At 40.4% G+C, this 19,459-nt stretch overlaps 1 protein-coding gene across 3 annotated transcripts in view; it reads right to left on the bottom strand.

The window, feature by feature from the left end:
* Positions 1 to 19,459, bottom strand: part of MAST4 (microtubule associated serine/threonine kinase family member 4) — a 611,596-nt gene that overhangs the window by 281,585 nt on the left and 310,552 nt on the right. For all 3 annotated transcript variants that reach the window (XM_068990601.1, XM_068990599.1, XM_068990600.1), the window contains exon 4: positions 9,110 to 9,141. In XM_068990601.1, the coding sequence (XP_068846702.1) occupies positions 9,110 to 9,141 (32 nt within the window). The remainder of the gene's footprint in view (positions 1 to 9,109; positions 9,142 to 19,459) is intronic.

The following is a 19,459-nucleotide window of genomic DNA, read 5'->3' on the forward strand; positions in this document are numbered from 1 at the left end:
TTTCTTCCAAGGAGTAAATGTCTTTTAATTTCATGGCTGCAATCACCATCTGCAGTGATTCTGGAGCCTCCCAAAAATAAAGTCTGACACTGTTTCCACTGTTTCCCCATCTATTTCCCATGAAGTGATGGGACCAGATGCCATGATCTTCGTTTTCTGAATATTGCGCTTTAGGCCAACTTTTTCACTCTCCACTTTCACTTTCATCAAGAGGCTTTTGAATTCCTCTTCACTTTCTGCCATAAGGGTGGTGTTATCTGCATATCTGAGGTTATTGATATTTCTCCTGGCAATCTTGATTCCAGCTTGTGTTTCTTCCAGTCCAGCGTTTCTCATGATGTCCTCTGCATATAAGTTAAATAAGCAGGGTGACAATATACAGCCTTGACGTACTCCGCTATAGGAGCAAATGAATACGAGCAATGGTTCCCCACAGAGGGCCTGACTTACTACAGCAATGGAATCAGGAGAACAATACAGAATTCAGCTGCCCCGTTCACACAGCTCCCTGGATGATGGAGCTTTGGGGACTGCCACGCCCCACCAGTGTAGCATCACTAGTCCCATCACTAGTCTGAATTAACTCAGTGTCCTGGTAGTGCTGGTATGTGACTTAATGTCTTCCTTTCGGTTGCAGTTTTAGGTGTAAACTCTCTTCTTTTTAAAGGAGTATAACTGTTTTACCATTTTGTGTTAGGGTCTGCTGTAGAACAAAGTGAGTCAGCTGTACGCACACATATTTAAGAAAAGTTTGAGGCTACACTTTAAAATATGTTCAAAGAAACTGTGACAAGCACAGTGAAGTCAAGTGTACTCAGTCAAAATTCTGCCTTTGATGTGACCCGCACTGTGGATGAAGACGCTGTAATTCACATCTTTACAGAACAGAGTGTATCGACACCCTTGTTCATCATCTCTTTCTAACTCAAATATTTCCCTAAAGAAGGAAAGGTTGTTTTCCAGTCCTGGGTGGGTGGGAACGCTACATTCTGGCCATGGTCAAGAAGCAATTTCAACATGCAAACCTCATGTCATCTGAGTTGCTGGCTCCTCACTTATCAAACAATGGTATTTAAAAGCAGTTTTCTGTTACGGTTTCTTTCAGCTTCAGAATCCTATGGTTAAACTTTTCTGCATGTGCATCTATGATATCCCATTTCATTTTTCTCAATATCTGTCTCAAAACAGAGTTAGGAGAAGTAACCTGTATACCATGCTGAGAAGGATGGGCAGGGGTCAAGTGAAGGATTATTCTAGAAATAGGCCACTCCCTGAGCACATGGAGTTCCCGCACAGCTTGATGCTACAGAGCCAGAACATGTGTGGGGCCTGTCTCCTTCACATACCTAGACATCTCCTGATATGAGGGGTTAACCATGGAGGGGAACAAGGAAAAAAATCTACCCAAGAGGCCAGCTGCCCTCTTTAATACCCTCTGTTGACGGAAGCATTGGTATACACTGTCACTCTCTAGAAAGTGCTACTCAAATGATCTGGCTTTAACAGAACTTCTTCAGTTTACTTGGCAGTCCTTTGCTTAACTCGACAAGACAGAAAGAAGTGATGGGAGGGTGGGGGTAGGTTCCATTCCCTTTATGTTTTATTTAACGAAACACATAGAGCTTACTGCATGTCAGGTACTGTTATGAACATTTTACAAATATTTATTAATTTAATCCTCAAAACATTCCAGGATAAAATAGTATACATGATTTACAGATGAGGAAATAAAGACACAGAGAGATGAAATAACCTTCTGCAAATCATAGGCTGGTTAAACGGCAGAGGTAGGATTGAATCCAGGCAGTGTGGCTCTGAAATGCCTACTGAGTAACAGACCCAAGAAGGTGGCTTTTAGGAAGAGAGCACAGTGGGCCATCTTCTGTAAGGCTTGCTGAAAAGTAATGTGAGTGGAAGTCACTCAGTCATATCTGACTCTGCAACCCCAAGGACTATAAAGTCCACAGAATTCTCCAGGCCAGAATACTGGAGTGGGCAGTCTTTCCCTTCTCCAGGGGATCTTCCCAACCCAGCCATTGAACCTAGGTCTCCTGTACTGCAGGAGGATTCTTTACCAGCTGAGCCACAAGGGAAGCCCATGCTGAAAAGAAATGTTCCCCTCAAAAGCCTCCAAATTCCTGTCTGATTCAGGCTTGCTAAAAAATCATCCTAGTAAATTTGAAAGAGAACTCACCCTCATGCCTTTGGACATCCAAAAGCTCACTTTGATTGCCTCGTACCCTGCAGCTCCCCTAAGAACAGCAGTTCTCAGCCAAGGGTGGCATTTTAAATTGACCCAGAGAATGGGCTGAAAGATCACAAGCCCCCCCCCACTCTCCCTTTCTCAGCACCCAACACACATACACACAGGTTTCGATTTGCACCCCCAAGTGTGTTTAGAAATGTGCGCATGTATTTTGATAAACCCCCCAAGGTGACCCAACTCTCCCTCCCCTGGAGCAAAGCTAAGGTTTTCCTAATAATTTTGCAAAGGTGGGAAGATCAATCTTGCATTGTTTCTATCTCCTAAGTCTCCTCCCCCAACCCCCTCACAGAAGATAAATGTAGGCGTGATAGGGGAAGCTGCAAATACATACCAAATACCAAACTGGCTATTCGATGAATACATAAATGCAATTGACATTCTTTCACAGTCCGAAATCCTCTCTTTACTCTCAGGATATATTACACCATTCTCTTTTTATATAAACATGCCACTTTAAATGCTAATTCAGATGCAACACTCAATTTTTTCTTCATTTTGTTTCTTGGTTTCTAACATTCAAAATGACACTGGACTTCCAATTGGCTTCAACAATAGTTATTTTGAATTTTTGCTTCCATATTTGTGGGGGTGGGAGGGAAGAAAGTACTAAGACGAAAACTAAATTCATTTTAAAACTTATCCAAATACTGTTTACATGCCCTTTATTTTGCTTGAATTAAGCCCTTTTCCTCTGTTTCAGAAAATCTTGCCTTTACCTTGCTGAAAATCTCATAAATCTAATTCGACTCAGTTGTAAAACCAGGGTGATTCCCTCTCCTTGCATTCTAGAAACAACCTCATTTTACTCAAACTACTTTTCCTAACAGCTTGTCAAGGCAGTATGTTCTGGATGAAATACAACTGGCCTGAATATAAGTCTTCTTTTTAAAAAATACAGAGACCTACATATGCCAATGACATCAACCTGAGTCTATCCAATTATATAGAAGACCACTTCGTTTTTTGTATCAAAATAAGGAATTTCAATCTAAGAAATAAAGCAAGTCCTCTAAATATGAACCTTTAATTTGTGAACTTTCAAAAATGTGAAGGTGCCCCTGTGTGCCAGCTGTTGTACTACTGTACTTTTCAAGGTAGTGTACTGTAAAATTAAAAATGTATTCTTTATTTTTTTGTGTTTGTTTTTTCATGTATTATTTGTGTGAAAACTATTATAAACCTATTACAGTGTGGTACTATGTAGCCACCACTTCATGGGAAATAGACGGGGAAACAGTTGAAACAGTATCAGACTTTATTTTTCTGGGCTCCAAAATCACTGCAGATGGTGACTGCAGCCAGGAAATTAAAAGACACTTACTCCTTGGAAGGAAAGTTATGACCAACCTAGGTAGCATATTCAAAAGCAGAGACTACTTTGCCAACAAAGGTCCATCTAGTCAAGGCTATGGTTTTTCCAGTGGTCATGTATGGATGTGAGAGTTGGACTGTGAAGAAAGCTGAACACTGAAGAATTGATGCTTTTGAACTGTGGTATTGGAGAAGACTCTTGAGAGTCCCTTGGACTGCAAGGAGGTCCAACCAGTCCATTCTAAAGGAGATCAGTCCTGGGTGTTCTTTGGACGGACTGATGCTAAAGCTGAAACTCCAGTACTTTGGCCACCTCATGCGAAGAGTTGACTCATTGGAAAAGACTCTGATGCTGGGAGGGATTGGGGGCAGGAGGAGAAGGGAATGACAGAGGATGAGATGGCTGGATGGCATCACCGACTTGCTGGACATGAGTTTGAGTGAACTCCAGGAGTTGGTGATGGACAGGGAGGCCTGGCGTGCTGCAATTCATGGTGTCACAAAGAGTAGGACACGACTGAGTGGCTGAACTGAACTATAGAGCCAGTTGTGTTAGCTGGGTACCTAGGCTAACTTTGTTGGACTTAGGAACAAACTGGACTTGCAAACATGCTCTCAGACTAGAATTCATTCATAAGTAGTGGACCTACTGTGTCCTAATCCAGTACACCCAGTTCAACCTATCTACTGTGAGACAAGATGTCTTCTAAGTCCAATCGGCCCAGCTCCACCCAGAAGCTTCCAATAACTTTCAGGGTCTTTTGCCTCTGTTGTCCTAACCTCTCTAATAACACACACTCTCTCTGTGGCTCACTCTGGTTTTCTATCTCATACCTAAACATCCTTTCTTGCACCTGCTGAAGGGATACAACATGGGAAAGACATGAAATAAGCTTATCACTTTTTTCATGTACTTTTTAACATGTTGCAAAATGGTTCTTGACAGCACCTCCCCTATCTGGTTTTGTCCCTTGTCAGTCCACCAGAAGCATCCCATTAATGACTCAGCTTCTGCTGTGCTAAATGCAGCTCAGAGACACCCTGCCCAAAAGTATGTTCATTTCGGTGAGACCCCTCCAGAGAAAAAACACCTTTAAGATCCAACTGAATGAATTTCAGGTCTTTCAGATCCAACGGGATGGATGTCTGGCACTATGATAAGTGTGTTTAAGATGCTTCTTTGTGGACAGGAAGATGAATTTCCTAGCAGACTGAAACTATGTTATGCCAGCAGCACCTTGCCCTATTTACTCCATGACCAATCCTACTAGACTTCAACCATCTCAGAAAAACAATGAAAGGAAAGGAGGAATGGAGAAGGGACAAAACTCTATGGAGAGAACAGTGCTGTTGCTAGATCGAGCAATTAAAACTAAGCCAAGAAGACACTTCAGTTGCTTTCAGTAATTTCAATACTCCAGCAACTCCTCAGCATGTAGGAAACATACTTTTCCAGGTCTTGTGTGCAAGGGAGGAGCTGCTTTCTGCTTTGAGTTGCTACTGCTAGATGTGTGGGGGCAAAAGCACAAAAAGCCAAGAAACTAACTCACCATGTGTCAGCTGCTGTTTCAACTAAAATAAAGTGGTAACTGCAGAGAGCCTGCTCCTCTCTCCAGGGAATTCCATGAAAAAAAGAAAAAGAAGCCCTTTATCCTGTAGGGCTATTTATTTATCAATTAACAAAACATAATGGGGTCCTTTACAATTAAAGGGGACCGTGGTTTTGCTCTGAACTATCCATCAGCTCACACCTTGGGCTTTCACCACTTTCCCTGTCTGAAAACAAAGCTGAGTTTTATCACTCAGCATTGTCGTTTTAGGACTCATGTTCAAAAGACTAGTTAAGGGACCCACCAGACCTTTTATTAACCTTTTAATAAATATGGACAGTTTAGATCCGCGGTTATTAGAAATTTTACAACTTAAATGCTGTTAACATCTTGAATCTGGAATTTGCTCTAGTTTAGCCATCCTACTGGGTATTTAGTATTTCACTGCATGACTATCTCATGATAAGATATATAGCTTTTGACAAATAGCTAAGAGGAAGGGGAGCAGAGAGTATGGCAACTTCTGTTCCAAGGACAAAGAGAAGGAATGATCTAGAAGAATCTGGGAAAATGGCTACTCTTTGTAAGAAGAAGGCAACTAGCTAAAATCTACCCTACAGGGAGTCAGATAGAGATGGGATTTGAGGTCTTGAAGTCAGTAAAGGGCTGGAAGAACCTCTGGAAAACTGACCTGGGGTCATTTGGTTATTAAGTAACATCAGGTCTAGAAACAGTTTCCCTTAACCTCTCTTTCTGATGACATTTGCACTGTTAAAAACAGAAAAGTCACAATCATTGTCTTCACAATCTTTTAAAACACGTGAGAAACACAGACCTCAAGTTAGCCCTGGAGAAAATGATCGTCAATTACATATTATTGGCAATCTCTATTCCTTTTTTCCTAGACAGAATATAGTTTGCTTTTCTGTCCTTTTCAATTAGTAATTTTATTTTATTTTTTGGGGGGGTTAAATCGTATTTATTATTTTATAAAATAAGCTTTCTTTTTCTCAGATATTATTTATTTATTTATTTATTTTAAATTTTAAAATCTTTAATTCTTACATGTGTTCCCAAACATGAACCCCCCTCCCACCTCCCTCCCCATAACATCTCTGTGGGTCATCCCCATGCACCAGCCCCAAGCATGCTGTATCCTGCGTCAGACATAGACTGGCGATTCAATTCTTACATGATAGTATACATGATAGAATGCCATTCTCCCAAATCATCCCACCCTCTCCCTCTCCCTCTGAGTCCAAAAGTCCGTTATACACCGCTGTGTCTTTTTTCCTGTCTTGCATACAGGGTCGTCATTGCCATCTTTCTAAATTCCATATATATGTGTTAGTATACTGTATTGGTGTTTTTCTTTCTGGCTTACTTCACTCTGTATAATCGGCTCCAGTTTCATCCATCTCATCAGAACTGATTCAAATGAATTCTTTTTAACGGCTGAGTAATACTCCATTGTGTACATGTACCAAAGCTTTCTTATCCATTCATCTGCTGATGGACATTTAAAAAAAGCCACTTTCTATGTTTTTTTGTTTGTAAAAGCTTTAACTTTCATATAATACATATGTATGCATTATATCACACATATGTTTTGATCACTTGATTCCAGACAAGCAATATCTATAAGCTTACTTAAAACAATACTAAACTTTTAAAAATCTGGCAAATCTATGTGTCTGAATGATGAAAATGCATTTTAAAAATATTATTATTCCACGCACACAAATTAGAAGTTGCAGATGTAACAAAACCAGGTGCCTTCTTTCAAAAGACAGCTTTTCTGAAGGGACAAGCCCTCTGGAAAGTTCAGTCACATGCCCAGGTACCACAGACCACATGGAATGCATCCCATCGCATAGTTGCTCGCTGTTGACACAGAAGGACAACAGAAGAGCAGGATGAAATCATCGATCTTTCCGGGAGAGGTAATAAAAGACTCGAAAGCATTCGTGCAGTGAATTGTACAGTGAATAAATGGAGGAAATGTTAACAGGTTTAGTGATCCTGATGTGGGCTAGCACCAATACCTAAGAAAAACTCACATGCGCTTGTCTTCATTAGATTTGTACTGAAAACTCAGAGTGGCATTACATCCCAGAACATCGATGTCATGTCATTAATTCTTTGAGGAATACTTGTATTTAATAGAAAATTTAAAAAATAGAATGTTTATTTCTTATTTGCTTTACTTGCCATTGTTAATTTTTTCAAAGTTCACTAAAAAAAAAAAGGTAGATTTATGTTGATATATATATGATGCCTTATTCACATAATTTGATCAATAGATCAGCAGATTTTTATTAGGAGGGGATTTTTAATTGACTTATATATAATTTTATCTTTCTCTTACTAAGTATTCAAAGCATGTAATCCAAACAAACTAATGTCATCATTCTTTTTTTTTTCTGTTAAAGATTCCATTCTCTCAAGTAAAGAAATTTAAATATTTTCCTATGTATTTCTCCCACCAACTGATGGCTATCAGCTAATATAATCAGATTTGAGATTTATACAAGTACAAAAGGAGATATGGCCTTTCAATAAGTATGAAGAAGCTACTTTGTTAATTAACATTATCATCATAATAATTTATAGGAAATTTGCTAATAGAAAAAAGCACCACATTTATAAAGGCTAAAATGAAGATTTGACTAGGTTTCTAAAGTTTTTAAACAAAGTATAAAAGACAAGCCTAAGATACTTTAAGGATTAAAAAAATTATGAGAGAAAGAGATTTTTATCTATAAATATATTTTATGTGGATATTTCTGTTTTTCTTGTTCCTTATTTCTCATCATGATGGAAAATATAAAAAAGTTTGAACTTCTACCAGTCTAGGCAGAAGAGTCCTAATCATTATGCAGAAGAATGGGGTTTTTTGATTTTAAAGGCATTTCTATGATAAACTATTAGGCCATCAACCTGTAGCATCCAGAGATATAAGCTGGGAGCCAGTAAAAATTTATTCAGGCATATTCTCCAAGAATAATGATCCAGTATCCTCCTGGCAACTAAAAAAGTAGAGATCAAATGGATAGTACTGAAATGTTCCTAGCTGATGAAGTTTTGGTTCCCAGATACAAAGACTGAAAATTTCAAAACATAGTCAAAAGAATGAATTCTTTCAACAGTCACTACATACGTTTCTAATTCTCCAAGCTGGGATTTGCATGAACTTACCTTACATGTTATACTTATTTTTTTTTAAAGGGCATTGCCCCATCCACTAAATTCAACATAAATCAGACATCAAATCCAAATATTTCTAAACCAGCCCTTATACAGTACTAGTTGAGAATAAATCGACCTTAGTGCATTATTAAAGGCAATTAATTGTATTCCACAATTTGATAATGAAAAAAAACTATGATTTGTGCAAATATACTATTAGCCTTAAAAAGAAAAGGTTGAAACACACAATAAAGAGATCAAGTCAATGTTCGCAAATTTGCTATTTTAATATAAGAACAATACATGAATCAACACAGTAAGTTCTAGACCTAGTAGAAAGGTTAACAGATGCAAAGTCGTCATTAATTCAAAGGCAAAAGTGTATCATTTACTCTGCAAAAATTCATAGTATAAAGAACAATCATGGATTTCTAGATCATGTAGAAAAGCACTAATTCTTTAGTCAGATCAATTTAAACTATCTGCAGACCAAATAACGTTTTTGCTTGATTACATAATAGAATTTTAAAATTCAAGCTTATCCCAAGAATAATGCATTTTGGCTGACAGGATGCGTGAGGAACAAACGCTGGCAATTTTCTTCAAGTTATTTTGAAATCATTAATTCTGACATTTATAAATAAGTGCAAAGCTTTGTCTTTTCTTAATTCAGTTGATTATCATTAATCTTTTGATTGCCATTGAAAATCTAACAAGTCAGAGGATAATGACATTATACACTTTATCCCAAAATATGAAGGAATCAATAAGGAAACTAAATTATTCTACTTACAGACTTCCTCTTCTGGGAAGACTCAGCTCCTTCTGCAAAAAAAAAAAAACAAAAAACATGTATATGAGATGCTGCCTTAACCTTAGACTACTAGGAGACCAAACAGGTAACAAGGTATCTTCCTTGTTATGCTTGATTTGGCATTTTCTATACTGAAAAGATTTTAGTGTAGTTATTTTATACTGAATCCCTTCTTACATTGTCCCTTTTATACACTGTGTTTAAGGTTCAAACACAGATTACCTAAATTCCAGAGCAGAAAAGACATCAATCCTTCCAAAGCAATGACAGTCAAATACTGAGTACGTGACACTATAATTGAGGGTAACGGAAATCTGAGCAAGCAAAGGACTTAACCAAAAAGGAAATAGAAGGAGGAGGGGAAATTCTGCAGGATTATAATTAAGCCAAAAGTGAAATGAAAAGGGAGTTAAATCAGAGTATTTGCCGCCAACAGAAATAAACTCACGCAAAACGTTGTGTCTACTGAAGATCATACTTTTAAAAAGAAACACTGCAAAAGGTTTCCTTTTGGTGTTATTTCTTAAAGCAAATGTGATTTATGATTTAGAGTATTTTTTAAAGTAGGTTAATGAACCTCTCAAAAGGTAACCAGACAGCAACAACCATTAATAGATTGCTTTATAGTTTCAAAGGATGCTCTCACACTTATCTCAAATTAAGATCATTATCTACCTTTCTATGGAGTGTCTATGGGAAAACAAAACAAAACAAACCCAGCAAACAAGGCAAACAAATCAATAAAAAGGGATACAGAAATACTTCCACCCACTAATGGAGCTTTCTGAAGCCTGGGCATTCGAGAATGATTACTTGATGACGATAACTAAAGAATAGGAAGCAATGAGTCATCTGGCTATTTTAACTCAAAATCTGAAAGGCTTGCCTAAATTTGGGCCTTCATTCCCATAATTATCATTTATTTTTTTGCCCGCCTGGAGTTTAAGCATCATTTTCTGAAAGGTGCTTCCCCTTCAGCTCAAACTCACCTTTCCTGCTCCCAGTTCTTATTGGATCCTTAAATGTTTGTCATGGCCTGTGGCCTCCCATCTTACTTCTAAAGCATGCAATTTACTTCAGCACAGCTTACCAAAAAAAAAAATAAAACGGACTTGAGAGTAGGAGCCCAGAGGAGGATCCTGCCTTAAACGGAACTTAATCAAAGTTATTACTTTACTCTCTTATTAACGGGAAAATATATTTTGATATAGAGTTATAATAATCAGATGATTAATTGCAAGAAAAAAAAACTTTAGGGACAGAGTATTTTCTTCCTTTTCCTAATAGCTAACCATTTTCTTTTCAAGGGCTCCAGGGTTCAGTGGTGGAATGTTTTTTGTTGTTTTGAGTTTTTCTTTAATCCTTCATTAGCCCCAAGAAATTATAGTGTTTGCTGAACTTAGGCCCCTGATTCCAAAACATAAATACACCTTTATTTGCTAAAGCCTCTAATGAGGAGAGAAGCGTTTCTGACCAAGACAGTTTTCTTTGGAAAACTGAAATGTAAATGGAACAACCAATGAATAATTTTCTATATGTGTGTCTTGGGTTATGACAAGCACTGAGAAATCTGTTTTGTATTTAGGTTAAAAAGAAAAAGAAAAAAGAACTTCCTAGAAGTACTCACTCACCGGAGAGTTTCTTTTAAAAAGAAATTACTGATCTGAAAAGGAATTCATGCATACAACTGAATCACTGTGCTGTACCCCTGAAATTGACACGCTATGGCAAAGCAACTATGCTTCCATAAATAAAGAAAAAGAATCCCTGAGACCTACTCTACAGCAAAAGGCCTAGAGCTTAATTAAACAAATAAATACTTCTGTTTAGTAAGCTCATCTGACAGCAGCTTTAAAAGAAAAGGAGGGGTACCCGAGGTGTTAGTATTAATAACAGAAAAGAAGTCAGATGTTGTTTCAAGTCTGTAGGTAAACAGATCACTCAGAAGATAAGAGGGGATGGGCCAAATAAATGATCCCCAAATAGTTCAATCAATCATATTCCATCAAATGACCCAACCAAAAGCTGGCTGCTTTGCTCTGAGGGGAAAAAAAAAAACAAAAAAAAACTGCTGAAATGGCAAGATAAGGGATACAAAGCCAACTCTGCTTTTAATCAGAAAGTCTTTCCAACAGCTCTAGAATTATGAGTTCTAAACAAGAAGAAAGGTCACAGTGGGAAACCCCGCACTGCCGCTCCCGGGACGGCAGCCGAGGTTGCAGGCAGAGGGGCAGGGGACATTTAATAGGCCACTGTCAACTGACCTGCAGGGTCCACGCTAAACTAGCTGAGGAGCTAATCCACCTGACAGCTTGAATGTCAGGCGCGGAACTGGAAACTCAATTTGGTAGCAAATTGGAATCAGATGTGATGGTAATAAAGTGAGAGAAATGAATGTGCTGTGGCCAAGACCTTGTGAACAATGGCTGCAAAAGCCTGCAAATGCCAGGAAGGCTGAGATACTGCAGATGGAGCCAGGAAGGGCTGTGGCCCTGCCTCGTGGGACCACACGCTGATGAACCTGAACTGGTTGGATGCAAATGAGCAACATTAGGCACTTACTGCCCCAACCCCAGCGATATTGTGTGTGTATCCTCATCTTATTCTTTTAGTGTCAGGACAAGGTCACTAACACACATTTATATAATTAGGTAAGGCATACGGTATTGGGCTTCTCCGGTGGCTCAGACAGTAAGGAATCTGCCAGCAATGCAGGAGACCCAGGTTGATCCCTGGGTTGGGAAGATCCCCTTGGAGAAGGAAACGGCAACCCATTCCAGTGTTCTTGCCTGGAGAATTATGGTATTAGTGCCATGCACGTGTATGCATGCTCAGCCGTTTCTGACTCTTCGCGACTCCGTGGACTGCAGCCCACCAGGCTCCTCTGTCCATGGAATTTTTCAGGATGAATACTGGAGTGGGTAGCCATTTCCTACTCCAGGGGATCTTCTAAGCCTAGGGATGGAAACTGCATCTCCTGCACCTCCTGCAGTGGCAGGCAGATCCTTTACCACTGTGCCACCTTTTAGTGCCAGTCATAAACCAAAGCTTGTGCTGAGTATATGTGGAACATGTGTTAAAAATTTAGCATAAGAACAGAGAAGGGATGAGGGCAGAGAGAGAAAAAAAGGGCAAGAAACATCCATCTGAACTAAAAAGTGTGATTATTGATCATCATAAGTTAAAGAAATACATATGAGTATACTTAAGAATATTAGAAATTTAAAATTATTTTCACGATGTTGATTTTTCAGTGACTTCTAATATTTTTAGAATCACTTTATATCATTATTTGCTTAATATTATGATCTTCTTTGCCTTCTTTTCTATAAATTCTAACTGGCAAAAATATTTTCAGTGTATATACACTAAAAATAAAGGTGAAGAAAAGTTAATCTGCCTAAGTACTTGGTTTTTCATCTTGTGATCTCTTGATAAGACTGAGGACACACAGGTTCCTCAAGCTCATATGGAGAATTTCTGTGAGTCCAGAAAGAGAAAGCATAACAGGTGATTCTTTTCCCTTCCTTTTCCTTTCGGCCAACCTTGGCCTCAAACAGAGAAAATAACTTGTCTTATTCATAAAGACAACTGAGAAATAGCTGCAATGTTTAATATGTATGTAATATCCACAATGGCAACTTTAAAAGTATATACTATTTCTGAACTATTAGTAGCTCTTCTTACACAAATAACATTGTCATACCTGCCATGAAATCTTTGAACTATTCTTTTTAACTGATAGGCCAGTTATGATTTAAAAAAGAAAGGAGATGTCCATAGATTGTGTTACAAATAAAATCTCCCCTCCTTCAAGAGGTGGGGCTTAACTCTCTTCCCCTGGAAAGGGGCTGTACTTAGTGCATGTGTGCTAAGTCGCTGCAGTCGTGTCCAACTCTTTGTGGCCCCATGGGCTGTAGCCCTCCAGGTTCCTCTGTCCATGGGGATTCTCCGGGCAAAAATACTGGAGTGCGTTGCCATGCCCTCCTCCAGGGGATCTTCCCAACCCAGGGATCGAACTAGTGTTAGTGTCTCTTACATCTGCTGCGTTAGCAGGTGGGTTCTTTTACCACCACTAGCAACACCTAGGAAGCCCCTGGACTTAGTGATTCCCTTCCAAAAAGAAAGGAGGGAAAGGGAAAAGCAGCAACTTTTCAGTGGATAAACCTGACAAACACCATCTGAACCAACCAACGCTAATGATGCCAATGATAAGCATCGATATCATGCGCCCCTGATATATGTGATGGGAAGGACTTCATCTCTGGGGCATTCTCTCCCCCAAATCCTTAGCTCCCATTTCATTCTGGGAAAAAAAAAGAAACAAAACACCAGGGAAACCCAAACTTAGGGTCATTCCATAGAACATCTTCAAAACTGTCAGGGTTGTGAAAAACAAGGAACAACTGGGAAATGGTCACAGATCAGAGAAGACTAAGGATAAACAATGACTACATGCAATGTTGGATCCTAGACTGGATTTTGACTCATTAAAAAGGACATTAGTGGAAAACCTGGTGATAGCCAGATAAAGTGTGTAGTTAACAGTAATGTATAAATGTCAATTTCATAATTTTGACAAGTGTATTAAGGTTACATAAGATGTTAACACTAGTGGAAACTGGGGGAAGAGTATGCAAAAATTCAACTATCTTGCAACTTTTCTGCAAATCTCAAATGGTTAGGGCAAGCACACTGATTGAAACCGCCCACCCTGGCCAGGCACCATAGTAACTATTTGCATGAGTTGTTTTATGACAGGAGATCCTGATAAGGAATTTGTAACTAATAAGCCACCACCAACCGGAAGAGTTCGGGAAAGGTCTAAAGGAGACACTGCGTGTCCGTCCACTTTCCAGAATCCTTCTTGCTAGCATCCATCTTGGCTGAGCGATGCGTGCGCCACCAGGAAAGACTCTGAATTAGAATGATTGGTCAAAGACTACCCGGAAACTAATCCCATCACCATAAAACCCAACATTGAGAGCCACGCGGCAGAGCAGTTCTCCTGGGTTCCCTTACCCTACTGCTCTCCACCCAGGTGCCCTTTCGCAATAAAATCTCTTGCTTTGTCAGCACATGTGTCTCCTCGGACAATTCATTTCCGAGTGTTAGACGAGACCTGGAAGGGGTCCGCCTTCCTGCAACAAAATGACTTTTAAAAGTTTTTAAAGTTCTCTAAAAGGAGGAGAGAGAAGTAGGGAGAAACAAAAACTGTGTTGTGTGTATGTGTGTATTTTAGAGCAGTGATCCCTAACCTTTTGTGGAAAATAATTTTTCCATGGACTGGGTGTCAGGGGGGATGGTTTTGGATAATTCAAGTGCATTACATTTACTGTGCACTTTATTTCTAATCTAAGGCTGCTGCTGATTTAATAGGAGGTACCAGAACCAGAGATCAAATTGCCAACATCTGCTGGATCATGGAAAAAGCAAGAGAGTTCCAGAAAAACATCTATTTCTGCTTTATTGACTATGCCAAAGCCTTTGACTGTGTGGATCACAATAAACTGTGGAAAATTCTGAGAGAGATGGGAATACCAGACTACCTGATCTGCCTCTTGAGAAATCTGTATGCAGGTCAGGAAGCAACAGTTAGAACTGGACATGGAACAACAGACTGGTTCCAAATAGGAAAAGGAGTGCATCAAGGCTGTATATTGTCACCCTGCTTATTTAACTTCTCTGCAGAGTACATCATGAGAAATGCTGGACTGGAAGAAACACAAGCTGGAATCAAGATTGCTGGGAGAAATATCAATAACCTCAGATATGCAGATAACACTACCCTTATGGCAGAAAGTGAAGAGGAACTCAAAAGCCTCTTGATGAAAGTGAAAGAGGAGAGTGAAAAAGTTGGCTTAAAGCTCAACATTCAGAAAACGAAGATCGTGGCATCCGGTCCCATCACTTCATGGGAAATAGATGGGGAAACAGTGGAAACAGTGTCAGACTTTATTTTGGGGGGTTCCAAAATCACTGCAGATGGTGACTGCAGACATGAAATTAAAAGACGCTTACTCCTTGGAAGAAAAGTCATGACCAACCTAGATAGCATATTCAAAAGCAGAGACATTACTTTGCTGACTAAGGTCCTTCTAGTCAAGGCTATGGTTTTTCCAGTAGTCATGTATGGATGTGAGAGTTGGACTGTGAAGAAGGCTGAGCGCCAGCGAATTGATGCTTTTGAACTGTGGTGTTGGAGAAGACTCTTGAGAGTCCCTTGGACTGCAAAGAGATCCAACCAGTCCATTCTGAAGGAGATCAACCCTGGGATTTCTTTGGAAGGAATGATGCTAAAGCTGAAGCTCCAGTACTTTGGCCACCTCATGCAAAGAGTTGACTCATTGGGAAAGACTTTGATGCTGGGAGGGGTTGGGGGCAGGAGGAGAAGGGGATGACCGAGGATGAGATGGCTGGATGGCATCACTGACTCGATGGACGTGAATCTGAGTGAACTCCGGGAGTTAGTGATGGACAGGGAGGCCTGGCGTGCTGCGATTCATGGGGTCACAAAGAGTTGGACACGACTGAGCAACTGAACTGAACCAGTCTCTGGAAGTTAGGGACATCTAAGTTAGAGCATGGAATGTATAAACTAATAAATACCGAAATATTCTAAGCTTACTATAAGGTCATAATTAATCCAGTATTTTAGAAAGTTATAGAATAGTCTAAATGAGAGAAGATTGTGACTTGGACCATCAGTGAAAATGGTCAGAGCTGGGTTTGAGATATGTTTTCATAGAAGTTACAAAAGAACTGGATGTGGAAGATGGAAGATAAAGCCAGAAAGAGTCAAAGTTCTTGGCCTGATCAAGTGGAGTGTGAGGGAAGAATTTCAGTCTGGATATGTCACATTCAAGATGTCTGTAAGAATAACAGAAATTTCCAAACAGGTGGTCGGACAAATGAACCTGGGGTTCAAGAAAGAGATCAGGGCTGGAAATAGACATTGAAATCATTAATGTATAAGATGGTATGTAAAACCATGGCCTGGAAGAGATAGGAAAAGAGAGGACAGACAGAAAAAGGAGAAGTGGCACGCACACATAAGTATTCACACAGGGCCGCTTCAAATCTACAGGCGGGGAGAAGTTTGCTAGTGGTTCAGTTCAGTTCAGTCACTCAGTCATGTCCGACTCTTTGCGACCCCATGAATTGCAGCACGCCAGGCCTCCCTGTCCATCACCAACTCCCGGAGTTCACTCAAACGCATGTCCAGCGAGTCGGTGATGCCATCCAGCCATCTCATCCTCGGTCGTCCCCTTCTCCTCGTGCCCCCAATCCCTCCGAGCATCAGGGTCTTTTCCAATGAGTCAACTCTTCGCGTGAGGTGGTACCACTGCTAAATGATGTGCTAAACTATGCAAACCCTGAAACCACACAAACGGAAAGAGGCTAGCAGGCAAAAATACTACCGGGCAGACACCAGCTCTCACACAAGGCAGCTTCACAGACAAGGTCCAAAAATGGGCAGGAACTAGGAAACGAACCCCCAGAGAACATGACCACCTCTGGGGACCAGCCCTGTTAGGACACCTCTGCTGCTCAAAGCTCAGCTCAGCTTCCCTCTGGGAAGGACCTTCGACAGGTCCCAGCACCTTCCCTTAGCACTCAGGCAGGCACTCCCCATGAGTGTCCCATTCCTGGTGGGTGTCAGCATGATACACCTGGGGCCCTGCCCTAACTGCCCAGGGGGCAGGAACAAGGAAACACTGGCTCCCTTCCTGAGCACAGTAGGAGGTGGGGCCAGCTCCACCAGGCTTCACACCCCAGGAGGTCCTCGGAAAGAAAGGGAAGAGGATTTGGAACTCAGTAACCCACCCTCCCCCCAACCCCTAACAGAAAAGCAAAATCCTGCAAACAAATAGAACCCTGAGAGCCAGCAGGTACCATTCCTCACTATTTTCCAGAAACCATTAAAGTTCCCATACTCCTCCATATCATCATCCCTTAATTAGTCATCAGTGGCCTCACCCTGTCATCAAGGGTGACTCCGACTACTCTGCACGGACAGACAAACCATTAATTTAGGGAGAGAGTTTAAAGAGCCAAGATGTGTGAGGCTGTGTATCAGGCACTGTCAGGGACACATAAGGAGAAAACAAAACAGATTTAAAAGCTACTTGGGGAAACACATACACAGGAGAAGAGAGATATCACCAGGTGCAAGAGCATGCAGTATAACTGAATGAGTAAATGGTAACAGGGGAGAGGAAATAAAAGGGGGTGAGATAATTCAGCTCAAGCAGTGGTTCTGAACGCAGCCTGGCTACCCATCAGTGTCACCCAGGGAGCTTTGACAAATATCGATGTCTGAACACCACCCTGGAGATGGAGAGAGAGTTTTTTGTATATGCTGTTTCATGAGGCTGGCACTTCTAAGTGCCCTTAAGGGCACATTAGTTGGATTTTTTTTTAATGGAATACTGTTATTATAGTAGTGAAGTGTGAGGGTTTTATTATTATTTCCTTTCCAAGTGGGAAGCATGGGGCAAGGAGGGGTGCCCCAAATGGAACTCTTCCTACCCAGTGGGAAGGAACTAGGGGTATAGGCTCAGCCAGGGATGGGCTCTTTTAAGGGAAGGTTTTCAGCCCCATTTTTCTGACCTCCAGTTTTACTTGTAAAGGCAGAAACAGAGAACAGAAGAATACACACACCACACCCTAGAACCAGATCTTACATGAAAGGTTGGTTCTAAAACTGAGTTATACTCAAAAGTGGCTCACGTTCAAACCACCCTTGAAAAATCCAGTGAATTGCCCATAATGTACACAGCTGTCTGCATACAAACTGTAGAGTAAAGCTGGAAAAGCAGCAGTAGAAATCTACAGAGATGCCTGGTCTTTTAAACCATCCAACTGGTAAAATAGCGTTGAAATCTCTCTCACAGTGAGAATGTGAGTTGGGTGGAGAATCTTAAAGGAGTTCCCTTTCTTGCAGGTTTTCTTTCATTCTATTTCTGTATTTATAACCATAGTGCACTTTAACATATTTATTTGTGGCAGTAAAGTTCAACAAAATAAACCATAAAAGGCACACTAAAATGCTTGCTTGGTTTTCGTGTAAATTTTACTTGATCACAACCACATGCTCACTTTCTCTGACAAAACACAAGTAGTTACTGCCTTCCTTTCTGAGTTAGCTTTTTTTGCCTTGCACTGAAATCAACAGTCATGGTCCTCAAGACTTGGCATTCATCTCCTACGCCTCTCCATATACAAGTTCCTCAGTCACAATATGGGTGTCTGGCTCTTTGGGTTTTGTAAGATTCTATAAAAAATGGAGTCTACAAATTTCCTAACAAATTCACTTGGCTGCTTGGTGCAACACTCCAGCCTTCCCATGAAGTGTCCAGAGATGAGAGATTGCCCAGCACTGCAAGGCCAGGAGATGGTGGACACAAAATCTGAACCTCCACTATTCCGCCCCAATTTTTGCCTACATGCCAAGGGAAAGTGCCAGAAAGCAGGTCAAAGTGGTGATATGAGCAACAGGGAAGGGGGTGGGGGTCTGAATGAATACATAAGCAGAGAGGGTTGGCTTTAATAAAAAAATAAATAAATAAAATGTTTTTTAAAAAGGAGGGCAGCTTTTCCTTTTAAAAGGAAGAAAAGTATGGGTAAGAACAGATACCTTTTAAACAACAAAGGAAAACGGAAGCAATTTACTTAGAGTCCTGTAATTTCAGAAACAGAAGGCAAAATCTTCCACCAAAGGTGAAAACAAGGGACACATGCGGGGATTAAAGTGAGCAGAATGTTTTTTGTGTCTTTTAATCCGTTGAACACTTTTTAGTAAAGGCTGATGAGGCAAGTGCTGAGGTTAAATGACTTGGCTTGCTTTAGAATACAGTGTGGAAAAGCCTGGAATAGAGTTTTTTTCAAAATATGCAGTAGTCCCAAGGGAGGGGGGGTGATCAGTTTTCTTTAAGGAGAGTCAAGATGGTTTCTTGCCCAGTGATGTTTCCCATCATTAATAAAAACAAAATCTGGTGGAACTGACAGTATTCTTGACTGCCAGGCTTAGCTCAGGTTAGGTTAAACTGATGACAAAGTTCATCATTTGAGCCAAAGTAATTGCTTCACAGATAGCATCTGATTCAATCTGGGAAAATAAGATGCCAAATAATGTGTGTTCTGGGCTCCTGGGAGACAACTCCTTCCCTTTTCCAAGAGAGCTAGCAAGAGAGGAGGGGCATTAATCCCAAGACACTAACAACAGCTGCAGGGCAGAAGGTGACAGAGAAGAAAAACAGGTAGAAACTGGGTCTTGGGTGATTTCTCTGAATTAATGGATCCAGTCTTGCCTCTACCTGAATTTCT

The sequence above is a fragment of the Capricornis sumatraensis genome, chromosome 18 (assembly GCF_032405125.1).
Source record: "Capricornis sumatraensis isolate serow.1 chromosome 18, serow.2, whole genome shotgun sequence".
NCBI lineage: Eukaryota > Metazoa > Chordata > Mammalia > Artiodactyla > Bovidae > Capricornis > Capricornis sumatraensis.